The sequence below is a fragment of the Contarinia nasturtii genome, unplaced genomic scaffold (assembly GCF_009176525.2).
Source record: "Contarinia nasturtii isolate CC-2019 unplaced genomic scaffold, AAFC_CNas_1.1 Cnas_scaffold_129, whole genome shotgun sequence".
In the NCBI taxonomy this organism is placed as follows: Eukaryota; Metazoa; Arthropoda; class Insecta; order Diptera; family Cecidomyiidae; genus Contarinia; species Contarinia nasturtii.
In genome coordinates, this window is record NW_022197486.1 from 1,807,086 (window position 1) to 1,830,203 (window position 23,118).

At 37.7% G+C, this 23,118-nt stretch overlaps 1 protein-coding gene across 4 annotated transcripts in view; it reads right to left on the minus strand.

Moving 5' to 3' along the window:
• LOC116344403 (histone-lysine N-methyltransferase 2C-like) overlaps positions 1-23,118 on the minus strand; it is a 31,388-nt gene that overhangs the window by 1,494 nt on the left and 6,776 nt on the right. Inside the window, exons 9-32 of one of the 4 annotated variants that reach the window (XM_031772924.1) lie at positions 20,107-23,036; positions 19,665-20,038; positions 19,388-19,584; positions 18,095-18,295; positions 15,979-17,298; positions 14,427-14,568; positions 14,268-14,346; positions 14,102-14,207; positions 13,804-13,992; positions 12,731-13,704; positions 12,514-12,622; positions 10,124-10,999; positions 9,702-10,034; positions 9,573-9,628; positions 9,283-9,484; positions 9,011-9,184; positions 8,727-8,882; positions 6,682-8,637; positions 4,676-6,566; positions 4,211-4,507; positions 3,940-4,062; positions 515-3,764; positions 297-426; positions 39-221 (exon numbers count right to left, since the gene is read on the minus strand). In XM_031772924.1, coding sequence (XP_031628784.1) covers positions 39-221; positions 297-426; positions 515-3,764; positions 3,940-4,062; positions 4,211-4,507; positions 4,676-6,566; positions 6,682-8,637; positions 8,727-8,882; positions 9,011-9,184; positions 9,283-9,484; positions 9,573-9,628; positions 9,702-10,034; positions 10,124-10,999; positions 12,514-12,622; positions 12,731-13,704; positions 13,804-13,992; positions 14,102-14,207; positions 14,268-14,346; positions 14,427-14,568; positions 15,979-17,298; positions 18,095-18,295; positions 19,388-19,584; positions 19,665-20,038; positions 20,107-23,036 — 16,248 coding nt within the window. The remainder of the gene's footprint in view (positions 1-38; positions 222-296; positions 427-514; positions 3,765-3,939; positions 4,063-4,210; positions 4,508-4,675; positions 6,567-6,681; positions 8,638-8,726; positions 8,883-9,010; positions 9,185-9,282; positions 9,485-9,572; positions 9,629-9,701; positions 10,035-10,123; positions 11,000-12,513; positions 12,623-12,730; positions 13,705-13,803; positions 13,993-14,101; positions 14,208-14,267; positions 14,347-14,426; positions 14,569-15,978; positions 17,299-18,094; positions 18,296-19,387; positions 19,585-19,664; positions 20,039-20,106; positions 23,037-23,118) is intronic. The other 3 variants (XM_031772932.1, XM_031772940.1, XM_031772948.1) reach the window with 3 other exon arrangements.

Here is a 23,118-nt window from a genome sequence, read left to right on the forward strand (position 1 = left end):
TTAAATTTTCAAATTTGTATGTGAATTCGAATTCTTACCTCTTCGCCACGATTGATGCGACGCTTTGCAAATATGATGATGCGGAATTCTCTATCGACTTCAACAATTTCTGTGACACAATTCGGATTACACGAGTGATTAATGTAACGCGCCAAACCACCTGATAACGTTGCATCAACGACACGATCTTCATCCAAACGGAACATGTAAATTCCACGATTCTAATGGCAAACGAAATAAAATTATTTTATTTGTGATTTTATATAAGAAAAACATAATGATTTGCTATGACATACCTTTGCCTCGTACTGTTTCTCACGTAATTCGGATAGTTCTGATCGAATCACTTCACCAATATATTCAATGACCATCGTGTGTTTTTCCAAGTCACGAGCTGCATACAAACCAAGTCCTTGAATTTTCGATCTATTAAATGAAATGAAATTGATTATTAAAATGTTTGACCGTTTTTTTTAGCTTTGAACGATTGTAAAGAAAATGGTGCTGAACGTACCGAGCCAAGAATACATTATTTCGCCATTCTTGTTTCATTTTTTTGTATTGTGAGCTCTTCGAATGAACGAATTGTTTGCTGTATGGGCATGCCACCTCACCAACAACCGATGTTGATGCAACAAATGTTGGCCGTTGGCTTGCGCTGCCCGATCGTTGTGTGTGTGGTTTTTTCCAACTGAGATTTTGTTGTGGTTTCGGTTCAGTACGTGCGGCTCCCGATGGATTGATGGCCAATGGTAATTCAAGCAATGGATTTCGTCCGTATTTGAATCGATAATCGGTGAGCGTTTCAATTCCTGGTAAACTTTCCAAAATGCGAACAACGGCCGGTTCAGTTAAACCGAATAAATCTTCACCGATGATGTATTTGGGAAAGATTTCCACTAAATTATGTTCTTTTCGTAGTTTTGCCAATTGCTCAAGAATACGTTGCCAAATGGCTTTTGGTGTTGAATCACGATACTCAACATCTTCTTCGTTTGGTTCTTGGATAAGTACACGAAATTCGGGACGACCCGAAACATCGGCAATCGAACAAATGTAACGGCATCGTTTGTTTGGTCGTCGGAATGACCAATAGAATCGTAGAATTTTATAACCAATTGGATAAATAAAATTTGGCGTATGGAAATTGATCAATTGATGCGGCAATAATTGGCCAACATTCAAGAATATCAAACTACCAACACGCAATAAATTACTCAATTCCGAGTGATGCATCACTGAAGCCACCTGCCGTGGTTCATCACGTTCCACATAAACACGACGCTGCACACTCAATGTCGTCAACTCATTGTCTTTCTCCGTTTTCGGTGCGTGGCTAACACAGTGCGTTGTTTTACTTTTATAGAATACACATTTGTCTTTAATTGCACAACTCAAATGATAGATATTTGTACAGCGATTTTTGAAGCATTTTATTGTTGCCCCATATTGATTACAGAGTGCACACAATTGTGTAAAACTCTGTTGCAATGCATTTTCTAAATTCATTAATGCACCGTTGACCGTTTCATAAACACCGTCCGACCATAGAGCACAATTTAAATGCACCCATTTGTCAACGTCAAAGTTCAATAGACGTGATGGACCATCGGCCACACCGTCACCAATTTGATGGCAAAATATACATTTGCGCGTATCTTCGGGCAATTTATCGGACGATGGTGTTACCGTAATATTCATTCGGAATAGCATTTCGGTGGTTTCTTTTTCCGTCATTTTCTTGTATTTGGTGTTTGGTTTAAAGCATCCCGGTGAATATTTCAAGTATTGCATTCCTTTTTGTTTCTTAGCGGACGGTCCTTTTTCTTCGTCGTCGGGCGTTAATTTTCGTGCATTCGCTTTCACTATATCCAATTTCAAATCATTTTTCACATCTGAATCGGTGGCAGAACTAATGCTATCCTTTGTATTATCATCTTTGGTGTCAATCGCACTGATGCTCGAAGTATCTTTGCTATTTTCATCATCGGCATTCACATCATTCTGTTCGGTGATCGATGAAGTCAGCAAAATGTTGGGACATTTACTGTATTTGACCGTATCATCGTATGTACTTTGTTCAGCGTTCGATGGTTCTGGTAATTTATCATCCAAAATATTGGTGGGTACACATTTGAATTGTCGATAGCATGATTTACTGCAAAAGTATAAATCGTCACTTTCGTTCATAAATTCATTTTTATTTTGTGCAAGCAATGGAAATTCATAGGCTTTGGCTCGGATAACCGTATTCAAAATGACCACATCACAGTGACGACAAAACTTGGCATTTCCATTTAAAATCGTTTGAATATCAATTGGTGCACCTTCTTTGCCATCTTTGCCGCGTGTTCGATACAAACCAAGTTTTTGGCTTGGCGGCGTTGTTGTTCGTTCAACAATTTCATATGAAGTCGGTGGATGAATGTGCAGGATATTTGCCAAATCTTGTAGCACCGTTAAAATGTCATCGGCCGCCGATGATGTTAGTGTTAACGTGATTGTTACGTTATTTTTATCTTTCAGTGCCGGTATCGGTGGTCCAAATTTCGATTTATTTCCAAATATATCTTTAACACTGTTCTTATCAATTAGCGTATTGCTATTTTTGTCGGGTGACAATGACATTCCTTTCTTCAAACGAATCGGTATCGGTGTTATGATTGGAATTTGTGGTGACATACGTTTATTGATTTGAGATTCGATCGCAGCGTCTTCATCGTCTTCTTGAATCAAACGCAAACCAGGAAAATGTGATGGTGAATCTTGAATCACGCACTCTGGACTTGATGAACTAATAATCGTGTCGGGTGTTTCAATGTCACGTTCCTTTAGGAAATCGTATTTACTACGATTTTCGTCATCGCTTGAGAATTTAATTGGTGAAAATTCTTGATCATAAAAACCATAATGTGTGGATGGATTATGGTGTTCGGACATCGGTGATTTACAACCGAATGGTTTTGTATTGTAATGATCAGCGATATTCTCCAATTCAGCGACACCGTATTTATTGATCAAATCACCGGAAATGACATTGTATTCACGATCCGAACCGAATTTATTCAAATCACCCGCACCAAATGCCGCACTAATTGAATAGTCACGATTTAATGTTGGTTCGAGTATTTGCATCGGTTGCATACATTTCAATTGAACCATCAAATTATCAATGAACGTATCGTAATCTTCATCGATTTTAGTGGTTGAACTCATTTTGCGAGGTTTCTTCTTCACCGGACCACTACTGGTCGCATTGTTGACATTCTCTTTGCTCTGGTTCTTCTGATATTCACGACGATTCTTTTGGTATTCCCGACGTTTTCTACGTTTTATTTCAAGTGCAGTTTCTTGAGCGATTCTTGCTGCCATTTCGGGATCGGTAATCGTGTCCGTTGTCTCCTCTTTGATTGAATCTTGTTTTATGCTGCTATGATCTGAAGCAGCACTCATTTGTGAATTGTCATCGAGCAATTCACGTTTTACATCCGAATTTGATAGGATTGACGGCGGTCGTGATGTTGGCGTGGGACTCGGTTGGGACGGAATGGAATCTTCACGTTTTATTACAATCGCTGTAGCATTTGTAAGCTCAACAGTCGTTCGCATAAATTGAGCTGCATTTTGTGGTGGATCTTTTTGAGCCATTGGCTCTGTTTTGATCACATCAGTCGGTGGTATTGTTACTACTGGAAGTGGTTCTGCTGAATTTTCAACCGATGTCTGCTGTTGCAATGCAACACAATTCTTTTGCGCTATGATTGCTTTTTATTATTAATTTGGAAAAGAAATGACACCGTATTAAATTGATTTGAATTTTTAAATAATCTGGTTTGAATATGTTCCAGAAATGGGGTAAGCCCAAATGTACAAAATACTGTTTTATCGAACAAAAAATGATCAAAGGACATTTGAAAGTCTTGAATAATTCGTAGTTACCTGTATTCGGCGGCTGTGAATTTGTTGTGGTAACGGTGGTAGTTGTTACTTCAGCCACTGTCGACACCACCTCTGGCATTGTCGTTGGTGCTGGTACCGACTCCAATTGACTTGTTGTTTTTGCTAAAAAGTTAATTTTCAAGGTTGTTAGCATTTTTTCTTTTTTTTTTGTCCAAAGATTTTTAATGGCGAACTTTTACGTTATTTTAAAGGGAATGGTAAAGGAATGTTGATTTTTTTTCTTCAAATTAATATTTCAAATGCAACCTACTTGTAATTGTAACGGTAGACGGAGGTGTGCCCGTTGTTGTAATTATTGGAACTGTGATTTGTGGTGCCGGCGTAGCTTGGCTTGCTGACACAATCGGCGAAGGAATGACCGGTTCATCCTTATCTTCAGTAGTAACTGGCTTCGATATGAAAGAAGTTTCTCGCGATAGAATTTGATGCGTTCGTACTGAATTTTTGGACGAATCAACTAAAGTGGTGCTAACAGCAACCGTTCCACTAGACGATTTATTCGTACTATTCATTTGCGAACTGAATGCTTGCGATGTGGTTGTTGTGGCTATAAATAAGTACAAACAAACGTATAAATTTTTAAGCAAAACATTCAATATTTGATAACAGAGTGTTGTAATTTTTCAAATTAAGGTATGAATCCACTTAAGGTTATGGAATAGGTCTCGCTCTCAGAATCACAGAATAATAATGAAAAAAATGAAAAATAACTCACATGTAGCTAGTGTATTCGGTTTTGATTGGATTGCATTTGGTGTGGCTGGAACGGGTAGAATAACTGGTCGTGCCAGCTGTGCTTCAAGTGAGCTAACAACACCCAAACTTGGTGCTCTTAATGTTGTCCCCGATCGCGATACAATGGTTGGCAATGATGACGGTGTCGGCGTGGTATTGCTTGCTTGTTGCAATAATTGTTTCAGCAATACATTTTGTGATTCGTCCGATTTATGAACCATGGTGACGGTGGTAAATTTACAGTTTTCCGTTAAACTTTCGGTGGTTTTGGTTTGAGCAACTGAAGCTGTAGTTGGTGTAATCGCTTCATCTCTTTCATCTTTAATTGTGTTTGATGCTTCCATGCTGCTATGTCGTTTACCAATAATTTGCGCTGGTGTTTCTTTAAGAAAACCGGGCACTTCATCGGTCGATTTCGATCGACGGAATGGATTATTCGTCAATTGTGATTGTAATAATTTTGTATTTGGTTTCTGGGCTGGTTGACTGAGTGTTGCACTTAAAATACTACCGCTCGTTGGATGACTGTACAAACTTGATTGTAAAATATTTTGAATAGCTGCCGTTGAACTGGCCGATGATTGGCCGGTGACTGATGCATTTGAAACAACCGTTGCACCTTTGATTTCCGTCAAAATCGGCAATTTAATTGGTTTCTTTGAAATGGTAATGTGTTGACCTTCGGCATATGGAACAATGCGAGATTGTTGTGGTTGTGATAATGTACTGCCCAATATGCTCATTGTTTGTGTTGCATTCTTTGTACCGGTGACGGTTGTTATTTGATTTGATGACGTTGAAGAAACGGCAATTGTATTGCCGGCCGTTACAATAGCATTGGTGGTGGAGACTTTGGTGAGTATCGTTGGTATTTTATTCAGAATAACCGAATTACCTTGCTGAGATGCTTGACCAGAAATAATGATCGGTGTACCGCCCATGGTTGATTTGACCAGCGAAAATGTTTGCGTTTTTGCGCCCGATGAATTGACCGTAACTGGTGATCGACTTCGGCTTGCCATTGGCGACACATTTCGAAATTGTTTCACAAATAGTATACTACCCGCCGATGTTGTTGTTATCGATCCAATGTTATTTTGATTGAATGCTTGAGATGTTAAAATTTTGCCGGTTGTTGTTATTGTTGTCGGAATTGTGTCGGTGACAATAATCTTTGGACCGGGCGTTTCGGTTTTGGCATTCAATTCATTGTTTTGTCGATTGACGGCCAAAACATTTTCGAAACTTGTGGGCACCACCGTTTTTACGATATTTGTTTCCATTTTGGTGGTTGTTGATGTATTCGATGCAGCTGCAGCTGCTACCAACATTGTATTTGCAACTGATACTTGTGCTTCGATTGATTTAATTTCAACGGTCGTTGTGACCGGTTTTATTTGATTCGATGTAACGCCAGTTGTGCTATTTGTTGTTGTTTGCTGATTAATTGATGACATAATTGAACGCAATTGTTGCGATGCATTTGCCACATTGGAATTTATCTCGTTTGGTTGCGATAGCGGTGATAATTGTGGCAAATTTGATGTCAAACGTGCGGCAGTAGCTGGCTGAAGACTTGCGGTTGGCGATTCAGATTTAATGATAACATGTACTGGAATTTGAGCGGTTTGCTTTTGTTGGGTCAGCGTTTGTTGTTTTTCAATTTGATCGGATTGTTGTGATTTATTTTCAGCATTTGAAACAATACCGCTGCCACTAAGCGATGCATTCGATTGACTGTCCGTCTTGATAACCGGTGATGACGATGTTGATTTACGTTTCCAATCATCGTTTAGCATTTCATCAACTTCGATAATACGGTCTTGATTTGATATGGACATCGGTGACGATAGTGATTTCTGCGAATTCTCCTGAAAATAAAGCCAAACAAACATTTCGTTATGAATTTTCTATCCCCTACGTTTCTTTAACGATTATTAAGCAACAACAATAAAAAAAACTATATAAATTGATAATGGAACTTACGCCAATGTCATTTGCATCACGATTATTCGGATTTGAGTCTTCGGTTGTGTAAATTGTTTCTTCGGTCAACATTAAATCGCTTTCATCTTGTTCGATCGAACTGTCGGGCGAAATGGATTCGTCTTCGAATAATTTTGTAGGCAACGAAATATCCTGTGATACTTTTAACGATGCGAGTGTCGGACCAATTTTCGAATAGGTTAATGTTGGCGTAACACTTTTTGTTATCTGTGTACCAGCAATCGAGGTAATTTTTCTCGCTTGATTTGTCGTGACGGTTTGCTGTGATGGTTGTGCTCGCACAAGTTGTGCCGACAAAATTCTACCGCCCGAGTGCTGTATGTTTAACGGTGATATTGTGACATAATTTGATGTGTTGATTTTCTTCAACGTCATATTTGACAATGATGTACCAATAATATTATCGTTACCAATGATAATGGCCGATTGTCCAATGATTTTTTTATTTGTTGTTTCACCGCCGCCTTTGGCGCTCGTAACACGTGCCAATGGAATGGCATTTTTTAATATTGGCACCGAAATCGTTTGATCGCCCAACAAATATTTGGCTTGTGTTGCATCTTTCATTAAATTATGAGTGGATGCCGATGTCGATACATTTGAATAGACGGCATTTTTATTTGTTGTAATTGCAGTGGCTGTAATCGCTTTGCGTCCATACGATACAATTTGAGGTTTTGCCGATGACGATGATGACTGTGGCATAACAACAGTGAATACACGACCTTTATTTAAAGTGTGTGATTCTTTTGCAATTGTGGCTGTTGGTTTTGTTGTGGTTTTTATCAATGGCAGTTCTTGTTCGGATTCGACTTCCATTAGTTCAATCGATGAATCACTCTTACCCGAATCGATCATAGCTTCATAATCGTCAGCCGATCCATGCATTCGATCTTCCGGTGTTTTAATGCTTGAATCCATTATGATAATTTCCGAATTCATTGACATGATCTCTTCTTCGGTCGTTGCAAAATGTTCTTCGGAATTTGTGTCCAAATTGACAATTTCATCTAAATAAACGGGCGATTCGGAATGACCATGTTTTCCCTCTTCGTCGCTCATATCTTCGACCGTTAATGATTTCGAATCGTCTTCGTTTGGACTTTCGATCGTGTGCCGTTCACCATCATCAACATAATCGGCCACGCATGGAAATAGCGGATATTCTTCGCTTATTTCTTCTGGTTCGAGCGGGCTTGAAGCAATGTTAAAATCATTACCGGCCGATGTATCGTAAATAACGGAAACTTCATCACCATCGATTGCATTCTGTGCAACAGAGCTAAGTGATATCTCGGGTCCAATCACCGATTTATCATTATCATCGTCATAGTCCATGATTCGTTGTTTTTCATCTGGGCTACTGTCAATCACCACCACATCTTCCATTGTCAATGTTGAACCGGTTAGCGGTGATCGTAAGGTTTTAGTGGTTGTATAACAACTATCCGATGCGGTTCGTTTTAAATTTCGATTGATCGTATGCGGCTGAATGGTGAATGTGGTTGGCGTTGACATTGTCGATGCATTTGACGTTTCATCGTAATCATCTTGGGCTTGCATTATATTGGCCACTTTGCCTCTATGTATAATTCGTGTACCAGTTGCCGCTTTCAATGTTCCGGTCGCTTTCATCGTTCCGCCACCCCTTTTCTTTAGAATCGTTACATTGTTCACAATTACAACAGGATTGCTTGTTTGCGGTGTTTGTGATTGACCGGCACTTGATGTACTTGCTGTTGGCAATCGCTTAGCACCGCGACTGAATCCATGAATGGGGGCACCACCACGCAAACCAGGCTTTTGATACACATAGCCTGGTGGTGGCTGCTGTTGTGGCTGTTGTTGCTGTTGCTGAACTTGTGGCGAATTCATTGGTCCACCACTTGGCGGACGTTGCATATGCGGTGAACTTATCATCATTGGACTAACAACCTGTTGCATTATGAATATTTGGAAATAAATAAGTTTTAGTATGGAATAGTGAGATGAACTCGACACTAGAAATATGGAGGGATACATACTTGTTGTTGAATGTAATGTTGTTGTTGTTGCGACTGAACCTGTTGCATTTGCATTTGATTTTGTTGCATTTGATTTTGTTGCATCTGGTTCTGTTGCATTTGATTCTGTTGTAATTGATTCTGTTGCATTTGCATCATTTGTTGTTGTCTCTGCATCTATAAAATAGGATTTTCAAAATTCACCATTTATATTCAAAATTTTGGTTTTTTTTGCTTTATTTCTCTTGATCATGATTTGCGTTCTGCAGAACAATAAATGTGAAAAATGAACGTTTGACTCTTACCTGCATTACACTCTGTTGTCTCCGCTGCAACTGTTGCTGTTGTTGTTGCTGTGGTTGCATTTGTTGCATGGGTGTTGGATTCGGTGACATTATCGGTTGTGGGCTACCCAATGGTGAAATATATCCCGACATTGCCTGTCGATTGACCACAATTTGTTGTTGTTGCACTTGCTGCTTCGATAAAGTGAAACAAAGTTCGGTTGATAAATTGAATTTAATTTTTGTTGTTGTTGATAAAATCAAATATGAAAATTGGACAAATAAGGTGTTACCTGTTGTTGTTGAGGTCGAACGAAACGATGTTGATTCACAATCATTTGTGTTTGCACAATATTTTGTTGTGCATATGTATGACTTGGACTTGTCAAAATTCGACCTTGCATTGGTGGTCCACCGATTCGATGATGTTGAGGTGAGGTCATTCTGGGCGCCGGCGATGTTAATCGGCCCGGTAACGATGGGGATGGTGAAGCACTAAAAATGTACATAAACATTTTTTTTTTCAGATTAGTTTCGATCGTGAGACGATAACGAATTAAGAAAACAGAAGCGAAATTCTTACCTCATTGTAGCACCTGGACTAAATGGGCTCATTTGAGGTGCATTCGATTGTGGCTGCTGTAAAAGACATTTTTTTAAAATTTATTTGCATAAAATGAAATTAAATTAAACACAGTGTATATATTCTTACATCATCCGGCTGTGAATGCGGTGTACCAATACGTGGTGTACCAGGAAGTGGTGACGGTTGACTATTGTACGGTGACATATTTGGATTGCCCGGACTTTGCATGATTGCATTACTTGGAATGGGACTCTGTGCCATCAATGGGCTTGGTGCCTGCATTGGTGATTGTACCGACATTTGCATCATGTTCGTTTGTTGACCGGGATTGCCGAGCGGTGATTGAGCTGACATTTGCATCATATTTGACTGTGGTGTCGTATTTCCCAATGGCGATTGTGCCGACATAACACCCGGTTGATTGATTGGCGACATTATTTGTTGCGGTTGCTGTTGAACCTAAGAACGAACAAAAAGAAAATTCAAATAAATCATTTCTTCTTTCAACATTTTTTTCAATTCTTCAAATTGTTGAATCGAAAACTTACGTTCATTTGTTGTCTTGCCAGATTGTTTTTCATATTGGCCGTTTGTTGTTTGTTTTTGTAATCATTAACAACAATCGAGTGCTGTCGTGCTTGTTTACGTGCATTTTCCAATTGCTTTTGAACGAACGTCTGATCAGCGGTGATTTTATTCAATTCAATTGTATCAGTTTCGCACAGATCATTTCCACCTTTTTTCAGCATACGTTGTTTGCTATTCAATGCTTTACGTGATTTTCGAAGTTTTTGCACTTCGGATTCATAGTATTTTCGTTGATGGTCCAATTTATTTTCTTGCGTGGCAAGCCATTGTTCGTAGTTGATTTGAATTTGACGATCTTGTTCGGTAACAATTGTGTCCGGTGGAATGGATGGTGCCTTTTGTAAATTGGCCACAAACATTGGTATGCTACATCCTTCAGTTTTAATAACCGTTGGTTCCATGCCAGTGTTCATATTTTGCACTTGATTTTGCATATGCTGTTGAGGCGGTGGTGGTTGATGTTGTTGTGGCTGTTGTTGCTGTTGCTGTTGCTGTTGCTGTTGCTGTTGTTGTGTAACCGCACGTTGAATGAATTGCGGTCGTGGTTGTTGGTTTTGTGCAATAAATGCTTGTCGTTGTGGTTGATTTTGCATAATTGGTTGTTGTTGTTGGATTGGCAAAAGACCTTGGGCCGGAATACCTTGGGTTGGCATTCCTTGTGTTTGTATACCCTGCGTGCCAAGCACATCAGCACGTAACCGCTCAAAATCATGATCGCTCAACAAGCTCGAACTATTCGAATTTGTCATATCATTGTTCATCGATGCTTGACGTTCACGCTCTTGCTTTTCACGTTTCTCTTGTTCCAATAATTCTTCCAGCAACAGCGGCTGTTCCTATTTTGAATAAAAAAGTAAACATAAACGATGTCATTTTATTAATTAACAACAAAAGAAATGTGATGATCTCAAAATTTTCTTGTAATTTCAAATAATATATAGCAAAAGCATTTACAAATGGATACAATTGCGGTGATCCTTCCATTTATACAACATATTTTATGTCAACATACTACTTCACCGCATATATTTGTATATATTTATGAATGCTTGCATCTAAATGTTGCTTTAACAAAAAATCACACACACATAAAAATTACAGTGAAATAACTGCATGTATGGTATCGTGTAATAATATTTTTTTGGAAGAAAAGCGGATCAAAAATCAATTGGGTTTAGAGTAATACAACTAAATGGTGACTTGCTGCATAAAAACTGTAAGCGAAATCCGGAAAAACGAGACACAAATTTCACATAAGATTTTGACATCTGATCTGTTTCGATAGGTTTTATTATTATTTTTTGTTTTCGTTCTAATATTTCCTGTATGATACTTTAGACGATATAATACACAGCAACAGCAACTATATGTAACGGCTCTAACAAATTTTGATTCTATTGCAACTGAAGAAAATAAAAATAAAGTATGAAAGCCATAAAAAAGACACAAACTAGAGTGTTGATATGAGCGAGCGAGCGAGAGAAAGAGAGCAACAGCGAGAAAACTATATATATATTAGACAAATATACACAAATAGAGAGAAACAGGAATGAAATTTTGTTTTGTTTGAGCTTATTTTTTGTTTGTCTTAAGAAATTATATTTAACAAAAAAAGATTGCGAATGTAATAATTTGAATTTATGCTTTTTTTTTCTTGTAAATTTTGATTTTTGTTGAAATGTTGCTAAATCACATTTATTACACTCTCACCTGCAGCAACAGCGGACGACGCTGTGTCATTGCTGGTGGATAATCAGATGTTATTCCGGACGCGCATGTTTGATACGTATTATACTGTACACATGTATACACATTCATATTGATATTAAATTTGATAGATTTTACGAAAACAATATACAACTAAAAATAGTTCTTTAAAACCAACGAGAAAAAAAAATATTGTCTCTCTGAATTCCCTGATATCATCGTTATTAAATTATTATTATTTTGCTCCTACAAAGACATTCACCCAGTTGATTATTACTTGGTAACAAAGAGAAATTTCGAACAAAAAAGGATAAAAATAAAGAAATCTTTTACTTCTTAATGAGATAGAGAGAGAGAGAAAGAGAAAAAAATAATAATATAAATAATAGGAATTAATAATTCTTGGTGCAATTGTACAATTAAAAATTTGAATGGCCACACAAAAATATTTCATAACTCAATGGTGTGAAGATAAAATGCAAACACTTTACGATTTTTTCATCAAACGATTTTGCTTCTTTCGCCGAGCATTAAATTTTGAATTGAAAATAAATAAATATTGGTTTTTTTTTTTGCAAAAAGAAAATCTGAATACACCTAAGAACCAAAGAAGAAGAATAATAATGATGAAAACCAAACTCACCGATACATTGTTAATGGCACCTGGATATGGTGGTGGCGGAACTGGATATGGCGGTGGATTTGAACGAAGTTGCACTCGTTGTTGGCCACCCATATTGGCTTGCATTTGCCTGATTAAGTGCCAAAAAAATAAAGTAAATATGATTAATTTATGTGATCAAATTCGATGTCAACTGACATATTGAGTAGGAAAATTGTGTTGGTGAAAGCGTATTTACCTTTGTTGCATCATAATTTGTTGTTGTGTTTGTTGTGGTCGATTGGCTTGTGTAATTTGATTTGATAGCGATGTTTGTGGTACATTTGAAACGATTGGATTTGTTGCATTCGTTTGTTGTTCGGCATTTTGATTGAGATTTGTTTTCAATTGGCCCATTGCTACTTTGTTTTCATGGGCTTTATTCAATTTTTCCAATGCGGCACGTTTGGCTTTTTCCTTTTCTTCCGTTTCATCGAAATCAAAACTATCCAGCAAATTGGATTGATCGGCTTCGTCGAGTGCATCCAATTCGGGATCAGCATATTCCAAAATATTAAAATCGACACCCATATCAGCGGTGAATGATTTTAATAATTCATCGTCATCATCTTCGCCCAAATCACCAAGAATATCACCAACTTCGAGTTTCTCCAATTCGGCATGATTACCAAAGTTATCAATCATTTGTGGTTGTTCGGCAGATGTTTGATTTGGTGCACATTGTTGCTGTTGCTGTTGTTCATTTGCATTTGTATTGATCATATTAGGTTGAGTAGTTGCAACCTGTTGATTCACATTTGTTACAATATTTTCGGCTGCTGAACTAACGATTGGCGTATTTTGAACAGTAATAACTGATTTAACCGTTTGATGTTGTTGTTGGTGTGGCTGCTGTGGTGGTTGCGGTTGAGATTGCTGCTGTGGACCCATGAATCGCGTTGGACGCGCTATCATACCAGGTGGTAACGGTTGTCGGAATGTATTGACTGCATTTTGTTGCGGTTGTTGTTGTAAAAGATCACGTAATTGTCGATTATTCTCTTGTGATTGCGCTGGCGACGAATATGGTGATGGGCTGTTTCTCGGTTGAATTTGACCTTGAATATCGCTTGGCTTATGCATTGGTGTTCTCATATGCATATGACTACTTGGACTTTGTCCGGCACTTGCTGTTGGACTTTGGTGATCAAATGGACGTGGAGTTTGAGGGGACTATTGAAGTTTTTTTTTATGGAATAGAGACAGGTGTATCATTTTTGTTAAAACATTTTGTAGTAAGAATAATTTGATGAAAAAAGAGTTTGTACTTACATTTAAGTATGGATCTTGTGAGCATTCGGATGACGGACGTGAAAATTGATCATGCGTACTAGTTGCTGGTGACAAAGGGAATTGATTATGTGGCGATTGAGGTGTTTGCGATTGTGGAGAGAACGGACTTTGTACGATACGTTGTTGAATTTGTCCTGGTCGTGGTATTTGAACCGAAACAGTTCGTTGCTATTTTCGAATTTTAAAAAGAATTTTCAATTTATTATATAAATAATAAATATAAAAAAATTTATACGTTTTGAAGTGATTTTATTCGATATAAAGCACCGATACAAACCTGAGGTAATTGAAACTGTTGATTGGCTCCCGGCGGCATTCCAACCACCATACGATGAGTTTTTTGGTGTGCCACTTGGAATTGACCGCCCATATTTGGTGGGCATCTTCAAATTGAATAAATGTGTTATTTTCGAATTGTTTTATGCGAAATTGATAATTCTTACCTATTTGCAATAGTTCCATTGGCATCGTTGGTATTATTGTGATTAGCAGGGACTTGCATTTGATTTGGCGTTTGATCCACTGAAAATACACATACAGATTTAAATAAATATTAAAAACGATAAAAATAGTTGAATGTGACCGCGTAGAGCTCGTTTTACCATGCATCTTTTCAGGCATCGTTTGCATTTGTTGTAGTTGTTGTTCACGTGCACGCATTGCTTGCAATTGTTTCCATTGTCGTTCATTTTCTTGTTGGCGGACATTTTTCTGATGAATATCCATACTATGTTTCTCTTGATCCTAAACGGAAAATTCAAAATATTTTTTTTAAATATTAGTTATTTTGATAGAAATCAATGGGTTAACATTTTTCTATTTGATCGAGTCGAATAGAGAGAGAAAACACCTTGTAAATAATCGAGAAAAAATACAAAGAAAAATGTTGATTGACACATATTAAATTTAAAAAAAAAAGTATAAATGGCAAATAGTCACTTAATCCATTTTCCAGAAGAAAAAAAAAACAAAATGTTAATAATCGGCTAAACTAGTTGTTAGTAAGAGAAACATGCAAACATTAGTAACAAATGAGTTTGAATTACGTAGTTTAATTGATCAAAGGAGAATTTGGGTGGAATAAGGAGAGTGGAATGTGGTTTGATGGTTCTTTTCTGGAATGGTTTAAAACAACAAAAAAAAACACATCAATTCTAGTGGTTTAACATGCAAGCGAAAAATTCAAAAGCAATTCGGGACACGCATTGAAAAGCACTTAAAACGAATACGAATCCTGCGAATTATGTTCTTGGATGATTGGAGTTCCAGCCACCGACGAATCAATCGGATTGTGATTTACTTTCTCAATTAAGTTGATCGTTCACATTTAGAATTTTGCAGATGTATTTTTTTATAAAAATCACATTAAAGTAAAACACTGACATAAATTGTTAAGTGACACGGATCTTAACGATTTTTTCATATAGGTAGGCGCAACTGAAAAACAAAATTGGTACGAACACACACAGCTTTACGGAACAAAAACAAAATTGGTTGACAACAAAAACGCATAAAATTCAGCAAACGGCATCTTAGACAACGGAACGGAATGAAATTAAATACAAATCAACTTGAATCAACAACAGCCATCCAAAATGCAAAAAAGCTATACTCTCGCGATGCTTTTCGATAAATAGCGAATCAAAAAAAAAATGAATAAAAAATATTACTTATTTATATTGTCAAGCACAAAATATCATCATGTTCTACGGCACTCACAAATGTCTTTGATAGACAAAAAACAAAAATAAAACTGCCAAAAAAAACTTTGATAGCCAAATAAGAAACAAAACTTATTCTTTTTCTTTTATCTCTAATGCAAGATCGAAAAATCGAAAATAAAACCAAATCATCAACAAAACAATTTATAAATCAAACTATAACAATATATTTCCCGACGAGGGAGGCTAACAAACGAAAATTCATAGAAACGAAATAACAAAAAGATTTTGTTCTCATAAATTTGACTTTGAGTACAACAAAAATGAAAGTAAAAAAACAGGGACAAAAAAATGTTACGCAAATTGTCGGCTGAACATTTTGATTGTGTGTGTGAGAGAGTGTTTGGGGCAAAAAATTTGTGTAACATTTTGTGAGTGTTGTTTGTTTGATTGTTTTTTTTTTGTTATGTTCAATGAGTTTGTCATCCCTCACCATTGTTAGTGCGGCATTGGTATTGGACGTGGATGATGGAGAAGAGCAATTGGACGAATGGGTTAGACTAGACGATTGTGTTAAATTAGCGAATGTGTTGCGATTTTGTGTTGGGTCCACCGTTGTTGTTATTGTTGATTTCAATTGCGTTGAACTGACAATTGGTGATGCGATTTCGTCCATTTTCGAATTTATAATTATATTGTTAATTTGCTTTTCGGGCATTTCCTCATCGCCACCGCTACCGGTATTTGTATCATGCATTTTCTTCGATTGATTATTACTGCTGATGCCGCTCACCGACTCAATTGCCGTGCTATCAACGGTATCCTTGCTATTTTCATGTGAACTAGTGATTGTATTACGTCTACTTTTGCATAATGCGGTTGAAAAATGTCCAGTGGCCGTTGATTCATTTGACGTTGTCATTTCATGATCATGTAATGATGGAAGTGTTCGCATTATCTCAACTGGTGTCAATACACGAATGTGTTGATCGTACATAGAATTTGTTGAAGCTGCTGCGGCAGCAGCCCCAGCAGCATTTGTGCTAATTAAACTGATCGAAGTTGATGATCGCGCCGTTGTTGAAGACGATAGGGATGATACTGATGATATGGATGACGATGACGACAACGACGTAGACGACGACGACGACGATGAAGACGACAATGATGCCGATGATTGTGTCAAACTGGACGATTTCATGGCAGAATTATCAAAAGAATGTGCACCAAAATTTGAATCGGGTACACGTTTCAATATACGAATATTTTCACCGTTTTTATCGACAACCGTTACATTCGGTGCTGGTATACGAGCCATTAAACTACTGCCCATTTGCATTTTATCAGTGGAGTGATAAATGTGCTTCGATATAAACGTACTATTACTACTAGACGTAATTAATCCCGCTGATTGTTGAATTTTTCGCAATTCTACGCTTAAGTTAATAGGCAATGTACTAGAATTTACAGAATTTGATTGCATTGTGTTCGTTACGATTGTGCTAGTATTGTTAGTAGTGATAACGGATTTGGCCGTTGTGACAGCGGTGGCGACGACGGCGCCAACGCCAGCTGGGGCCGACGATGACGACGACACCGTTTGACCACCAACGCCAATTGATTTCGAATCGTTTAAATGATTGTACGATTCTTTGTAGTTATGTTCAATGTCAATGTGATTGGAATGAGTGGAGGAATTTTGTGAGTGTATTGTGTCAGTTTGGGAAATGGGATTTAGAATTGTGTTGGATGCACTAAGTACATTTGATTCAGTTAGTTCATCCAATATGCTAGTATTTCGTTGCGGCTGTTGCTGTTAATTGGAACGAAAACAAAGGGTATGTGTGTGTTAAAAAAAATTAAAACCAAAATCAATTTGATGTTTTTTTGTTTTTTTCATTCAAACGAATTTCAACGATTTAATGGCAATACACTCTCAAATTTCGTCATTTAACAATCAGAAATCAGAGAATATTGCGCTGAATCGCTGTCGTTGAGAAAACGCGACATCTTTCTATCACCATCACATCAACAAGAGAGAAATATAAGCAATACATTGGTTTTTCTGTGTACACACAACATCGATGTGTGCTCGTATAGGCCTGTGAAATTGGGCTAACATTTCAAAAAAGACAGTTGAATGTTAGAGTAAGAAAATGCAGCCCAAACTCACAATCAAATCCGATCAAGACGATGGATGTGTTTCGGTGTTTTCCGTTTTCAATTGAGTTTTAGATCGAAATCTCTAAACGAGCATCAAATTGTTGGTACTAAGATAACCGCATTGTAATTAACTGGCATTTATATTCCCAGTTTTCTTTTTATCTTCTTCTTTTTTTTTCATTTAATCCAGCTAAATTGATTTCACACACTTCGTTACTTGATTCGCCAAATCGAAAATAATTTGTGCAGGCTCGTTCGCAAGACGAACGTCGCTCAATAAAAAATCGCGAAAATTGTATGGATCGAATTGTGAATTCGACCGGAACGAATATGAGCAAATGGACGAACGAACAAGCGACTGAGAACGATACACCGGCTGATTATTTGGATAATCATTCATTTGGCAAAACAAATTCGAATGTGAAAATGTGGATGTAAACGGCTACCTGTGTTGGGTGTGGCTGCATTGGTAGTTGCTGCGTTGTCGATGTTGTAACCGATATTATCTTATTGCCAGGGATTTCAGTTGTGGTTATCGAAAGGATTTTATTTTGAGTGACAGGAATTTCAGATGGTTGCATTGGTTGTGGTTGTGGTTGCGATTGCGGCCTAATAGCATCATTGCTGCTGGGTGATGTTTGCGGAGCCTAAATTTCAGGAGACACTTAATCCGTTTAGTGGCTGAACTCAATTTTTTTTTTTCTAAATGTTTTTCTATGTTTGTTTGATTGTATTTTTTCTTTAAAAATTCTATTTCATTCATATCCATTCAACACAAAAATAAATGGTACACGCAAAAAAAGAGAAAAGAAATTAAAATATGAGCGCATACGAAATCCGTTCGTTGCATACATCGTTTCTGTTTATATGTGTGCGTATGACAATGAGCACATTAACTACGTGTCGCTCAAAAATATCAAAGCAGAAACACTCAAAGAAAAAGCAAAAACAAATTCCCGAAGAGGGAATCAATTCTTTTAATTCTGTCTGTTGTGATGTTCTTGTTGTTATTGTTGTGGTTTTAAATGGCATTTGTTCATGAAAATGGAGTGTAAATGTTATGAGTAACACAAAGCGCATGGTTAGTTACAATAATAACAACATTATAATCATTATTATTTATCATTGAAGTTGGAGTGACAGCATAAAAAAACACTTATAAAGAGAGTATAAATTTGTGGCAGTGGTTGTTGTGGCTATGGTGGTACATTGGGTAGCTTACAAGCGGGCAAAGTGGATAGGGTAATAATTTTTGTTGGGTGTGTACATAATATTGTTTGTTTTCTTTTTTTTTTAGATTTTTTTCACTGGTCATGACCTAATTGGAAATAGTGTGTGTCTGTGTGTGTGTGCGTGATGAATTTTTGAAACTGAATTCAAAGAGCTTCGTAATCGGTTAATCACATTATAAGGAAGAAAGGAACACACAATTTCCATTGTTGGAAACCGAATAACTTTTTCTTTAAACTTCAAATGCTTTGTTTTCTCGGATATAATTTAAATAAAAAGAGACTCATTTTTTGCCATTTTCATTGAAAAAAAAAAAACGATTTAATCGGAAATTTCGATCGGTGAGATTTAGAGTCGAAGAGTGTTTCGGAAATCATTTTTAATACTTGTGTACATTTTTGGCCAGTTTGTTCCATATGACACTGCTTCTCATAAATCTCAACTCAATATGAATTCGAAATGAAAATTCAGGTAAAAACACAGAAATACATCAGAAAGTTTGCACTCACCGCTTGAGCCTTCTTCAAGCAAGAACGATTCTCTCGTGCTTTTTGCAAGAATGGCGCTTTTCTTTCGGTTGACAGTGCACGCCATTTCTTCAAGATTTGCTTGTAACGGTCATTCCATTGAGGATAATCGACTTTCAGTTCAGGATGATTTGTATTCGCATACAAAACGGCTGATATGGTTGCCAAACCTTCGAGTACTGAAATGAAATTGAATTAATTTATTTATTGAAATTGACATCAATGGATTCAATTCGGTTTCGGAACGTCCAAAGCTAACCTTCATCTTGTCGCATTCGGTCGAATGTTTTCTGATTATAGCTGGTAGATTGTGTTGCAGGTGCTGCATTCGATAGGCCATCATCGACACCGACAGCACCGCTTGTCATTTGGTCCATATTTGTATTAACAATATTTGCATTCATATTGGTATTATTGTTCATGCTTGTGTTGATATTGACATTGTTGGGAGGAAGACTTTGAGCAATGAATGGCTGATTCACATTTTGTGGTCGCACCACTTGTATTGTCTGTTTTTGTTGCGTTTGATGTTCGGTTTTGATGTCAATCTGTTGTATTGGGGTCTGTATTTGGTTCAATTGGATTCCTTGCGCAGATGCCAATTGTGCACGTTGCTGATCAACCGGCATTGGTCTATGTACGAAGAGATACCAAATTTTTAAAAAAAAACCGTAGAAAAGATATGAAAAATGAAAACTTACCCAATTTTTTGTGTAATATTATTGTCAGCTGGAGACTGTTGCATTGGCTCGATTTGAGATAGTGATTGCATTGTTTGGTTTAGTTGGGGCTGATTGGTTAAGGCTCTTTGGTTTAATTGCATCTGAATTGGTGGTGGTTGAATGGATTTTTCAATGGTTGTTTGCGTTGGAATGACCGTTTGTTGTTGCTGCTGCGACACGGTCACCGTTTGCATATTCATTTGTTGTTGATTTTGTGGTTCAGGTATCTTCTTCGGAATGGAATTGACGACCATTGTTTGCACAGTATTCGCATGAATTGGAAGTTGTTGTTGCGGTTGCTGCTGCTGCTGTTGTTGTTGTTGTTGTTGTTTAACAACGTTTGCTTGAATATTTGGTGGCAATTTGGTAATTTGTGGTGCCAATTGAGTATTTGGAACGATTGTCCGTTGAACTTTTTGTTGATGTTGCTGCTGCTGTTGATGTTGCTGTTGTTGCATCTCATCAGGCAAAATGGCGCTCGTATCCATTTTGAAGTCAAGACTATCAAGACCCATGTCGTTTAATTCATTCTTCCGAATTGCATCATTCGAAGTGATCACTGGTAAATTCGAGACATCGGTCATTTCGGTGTCTTGTTGTACCACCGTTGATGGATCCGTTTTAATGCCACTCATTCGAATTGAATTTAATGAAACATTTGAAATAATCGGCGATTTTATTTGGCCGATTGGCGGTGTGGTGACTGTGTTTGCGAGCATTATATTCTGTTTGTTCTTTTCTTCCATCAATTTTTGTTGTTTCATACGTTGCGCATTCAAAATATTAATTTCCTCTGTCGACAATTGAATGGTTTTGTCTTCGGTGACATTGCTCTTGGTCATTTCATCTTCACTGCTGCTGTTTGATTCGAATTTCATCGGTTTCGGTACGGTCATTAGAGTTTTACCGAAGAAGGCCTCTTGTAAGTAACTTGGATATGTGTCGACCAATTTTGTTTTAATCTTTTTTCGATTTTGTTTCTTTTTATCTTCGGCCATTGTGGTGCTAAAATGCAATGAACCGTCTGGCGTTTCGTCTTCATCTTTGTTTGTGCCATCTTTGCGAACGGTACGATTTCGCACTACAAATCCGCCAATGCCTAATTTTTGTAAGTTTCGTTGGCGTTTCTTCCGCAACACCGATACACCCTGTTCATTTGTGCCAATGGTAAATCCTTCTGGTGGCCTTGAATCTTTATCCCATATCATACCATCCTTATAAATTTCGGCCTCTTCACGTGGATCAAGCGGTTCAAGTTTAATATCTTCAAGTGAATTCTCTAAACTACCGCCAGCCACTACTGATTCAATGGCTGCCATAATACCAGCCTCTTGAGCCTTAACAGGTGGCGCTTCGATAGGCAATATTTTTGTTTTTCGCTTCTTTCGCACCAATTCCATTTGCAGTGATTTTATTTGTTGTGCACCGATATCACTGAGTGAAACACCGTCAACCATGTGAAAGCCATCGTATGTTGTTGGCGGTGCGGAATCACCCAGACCATCATCAATTGATTTTGGTGTTGTGGGAGTGGTAATCGCTTTGGTATTTGTATTGATTGGCAATGGTTTTTTAACAGGTATCAAATGTGGTGGAAGTGCATCCTTTGGACGGCATAGTCGGCATTTATAACCTTCTTCAATACAACGTTCGGCATCTTCTTCGTTTTTTATTTCATCGCAGTTTGCGTGCAGCCATCGTTCACAGTATGTACACTGAATCAAAAGCTCTCCATCGTTATAGGCGTATGAACAAAAGGCACATTGACTTTGACTAGCACATGGACCACATTCAGTGAAACTATTTTGCCACGTACAATTTAATCCGGGTGTATTTGAACCGCATTTCTGACACATTGCACACCATTTACATTTCCATGTGCCGTCCGGCACAATTTCGAGCGGTGGATCGGTGCAATAAATGTGATACGATATATCACAATCATCGCATAAAATGAGCCTTGATTCGTCATTTTTTGAGCCACAGCCTTCACAAACCGTACAATCTAAGCATCGCCATCCACGTTGCAATATGACTTTGGTTACTTTAACTGTTACACAATACGGATGATAGCATTGACCGCATTGTAGGCACGATATTAAGCAACCCTCTTGATCGGTTCCAATGGCGCCGCACATTACACATATATCTTGTGTCAGCACAAATTTATCTTTAGCCGAACACAAAACCAAACGATTTTCAACGCCCGGCTCTTCGTCGGCTTTATTATTTGAATCGGATGTTGGACGTTGTAATCCTAAACCAGGTACACCAAATACACCACGCATTTTTGCCTTTGGGCCACGTTTTCGTCCAAATTCAGCCGTACGCTGTTTCTTTTGAAATGAAAATTTCCCACCACCTTTCGGCCGACCAACAACGCCCGGTAAACGTTTTTTCGCAATCATTTTATTGGCCGACAATGGTTTACCTTTGCCCAAACCAAAATCAGACGACAATTTTTCAGATGACTCGGATGCTGAGATAGATGCCATCGATACGTTATCTGAATGATCACCATCGCCCAGACTCTCTTGTGACGCTGACATATTATCATCGTCAATATTATTGTTTCGTCGTTGAATCGCATTCATTTTCAGACCATTTTGAACTTTTGCTTTACACGTTGGACACATGTATTCATAATCAGAATCGGCCTCCTTTTTTGCATGATATGTTGTTAGACTTGCTTCCGGATCGCAATCACTATGAACAAATTTATTGCACTTGCTGCATTTTACCATTTCTCGATAAGCAGCCGCTCGATAAGCTCTTTGACAAATTGGACATTGAAATCCTTTGTTTCTTTGCTGATAGCACGAATCACACACGGTATAATGTGCATGCCATCGTGATGAAGTTCCAGCGCCTGGCGTTCGTGACCCACAATCGGAACAAACTCTACAGCACTATTCATTTTGAATGAAATAAATGACAATATTTCAATTAAAGATTTCAATTTTTATTGCCAAATCAATTTGATATAGACGA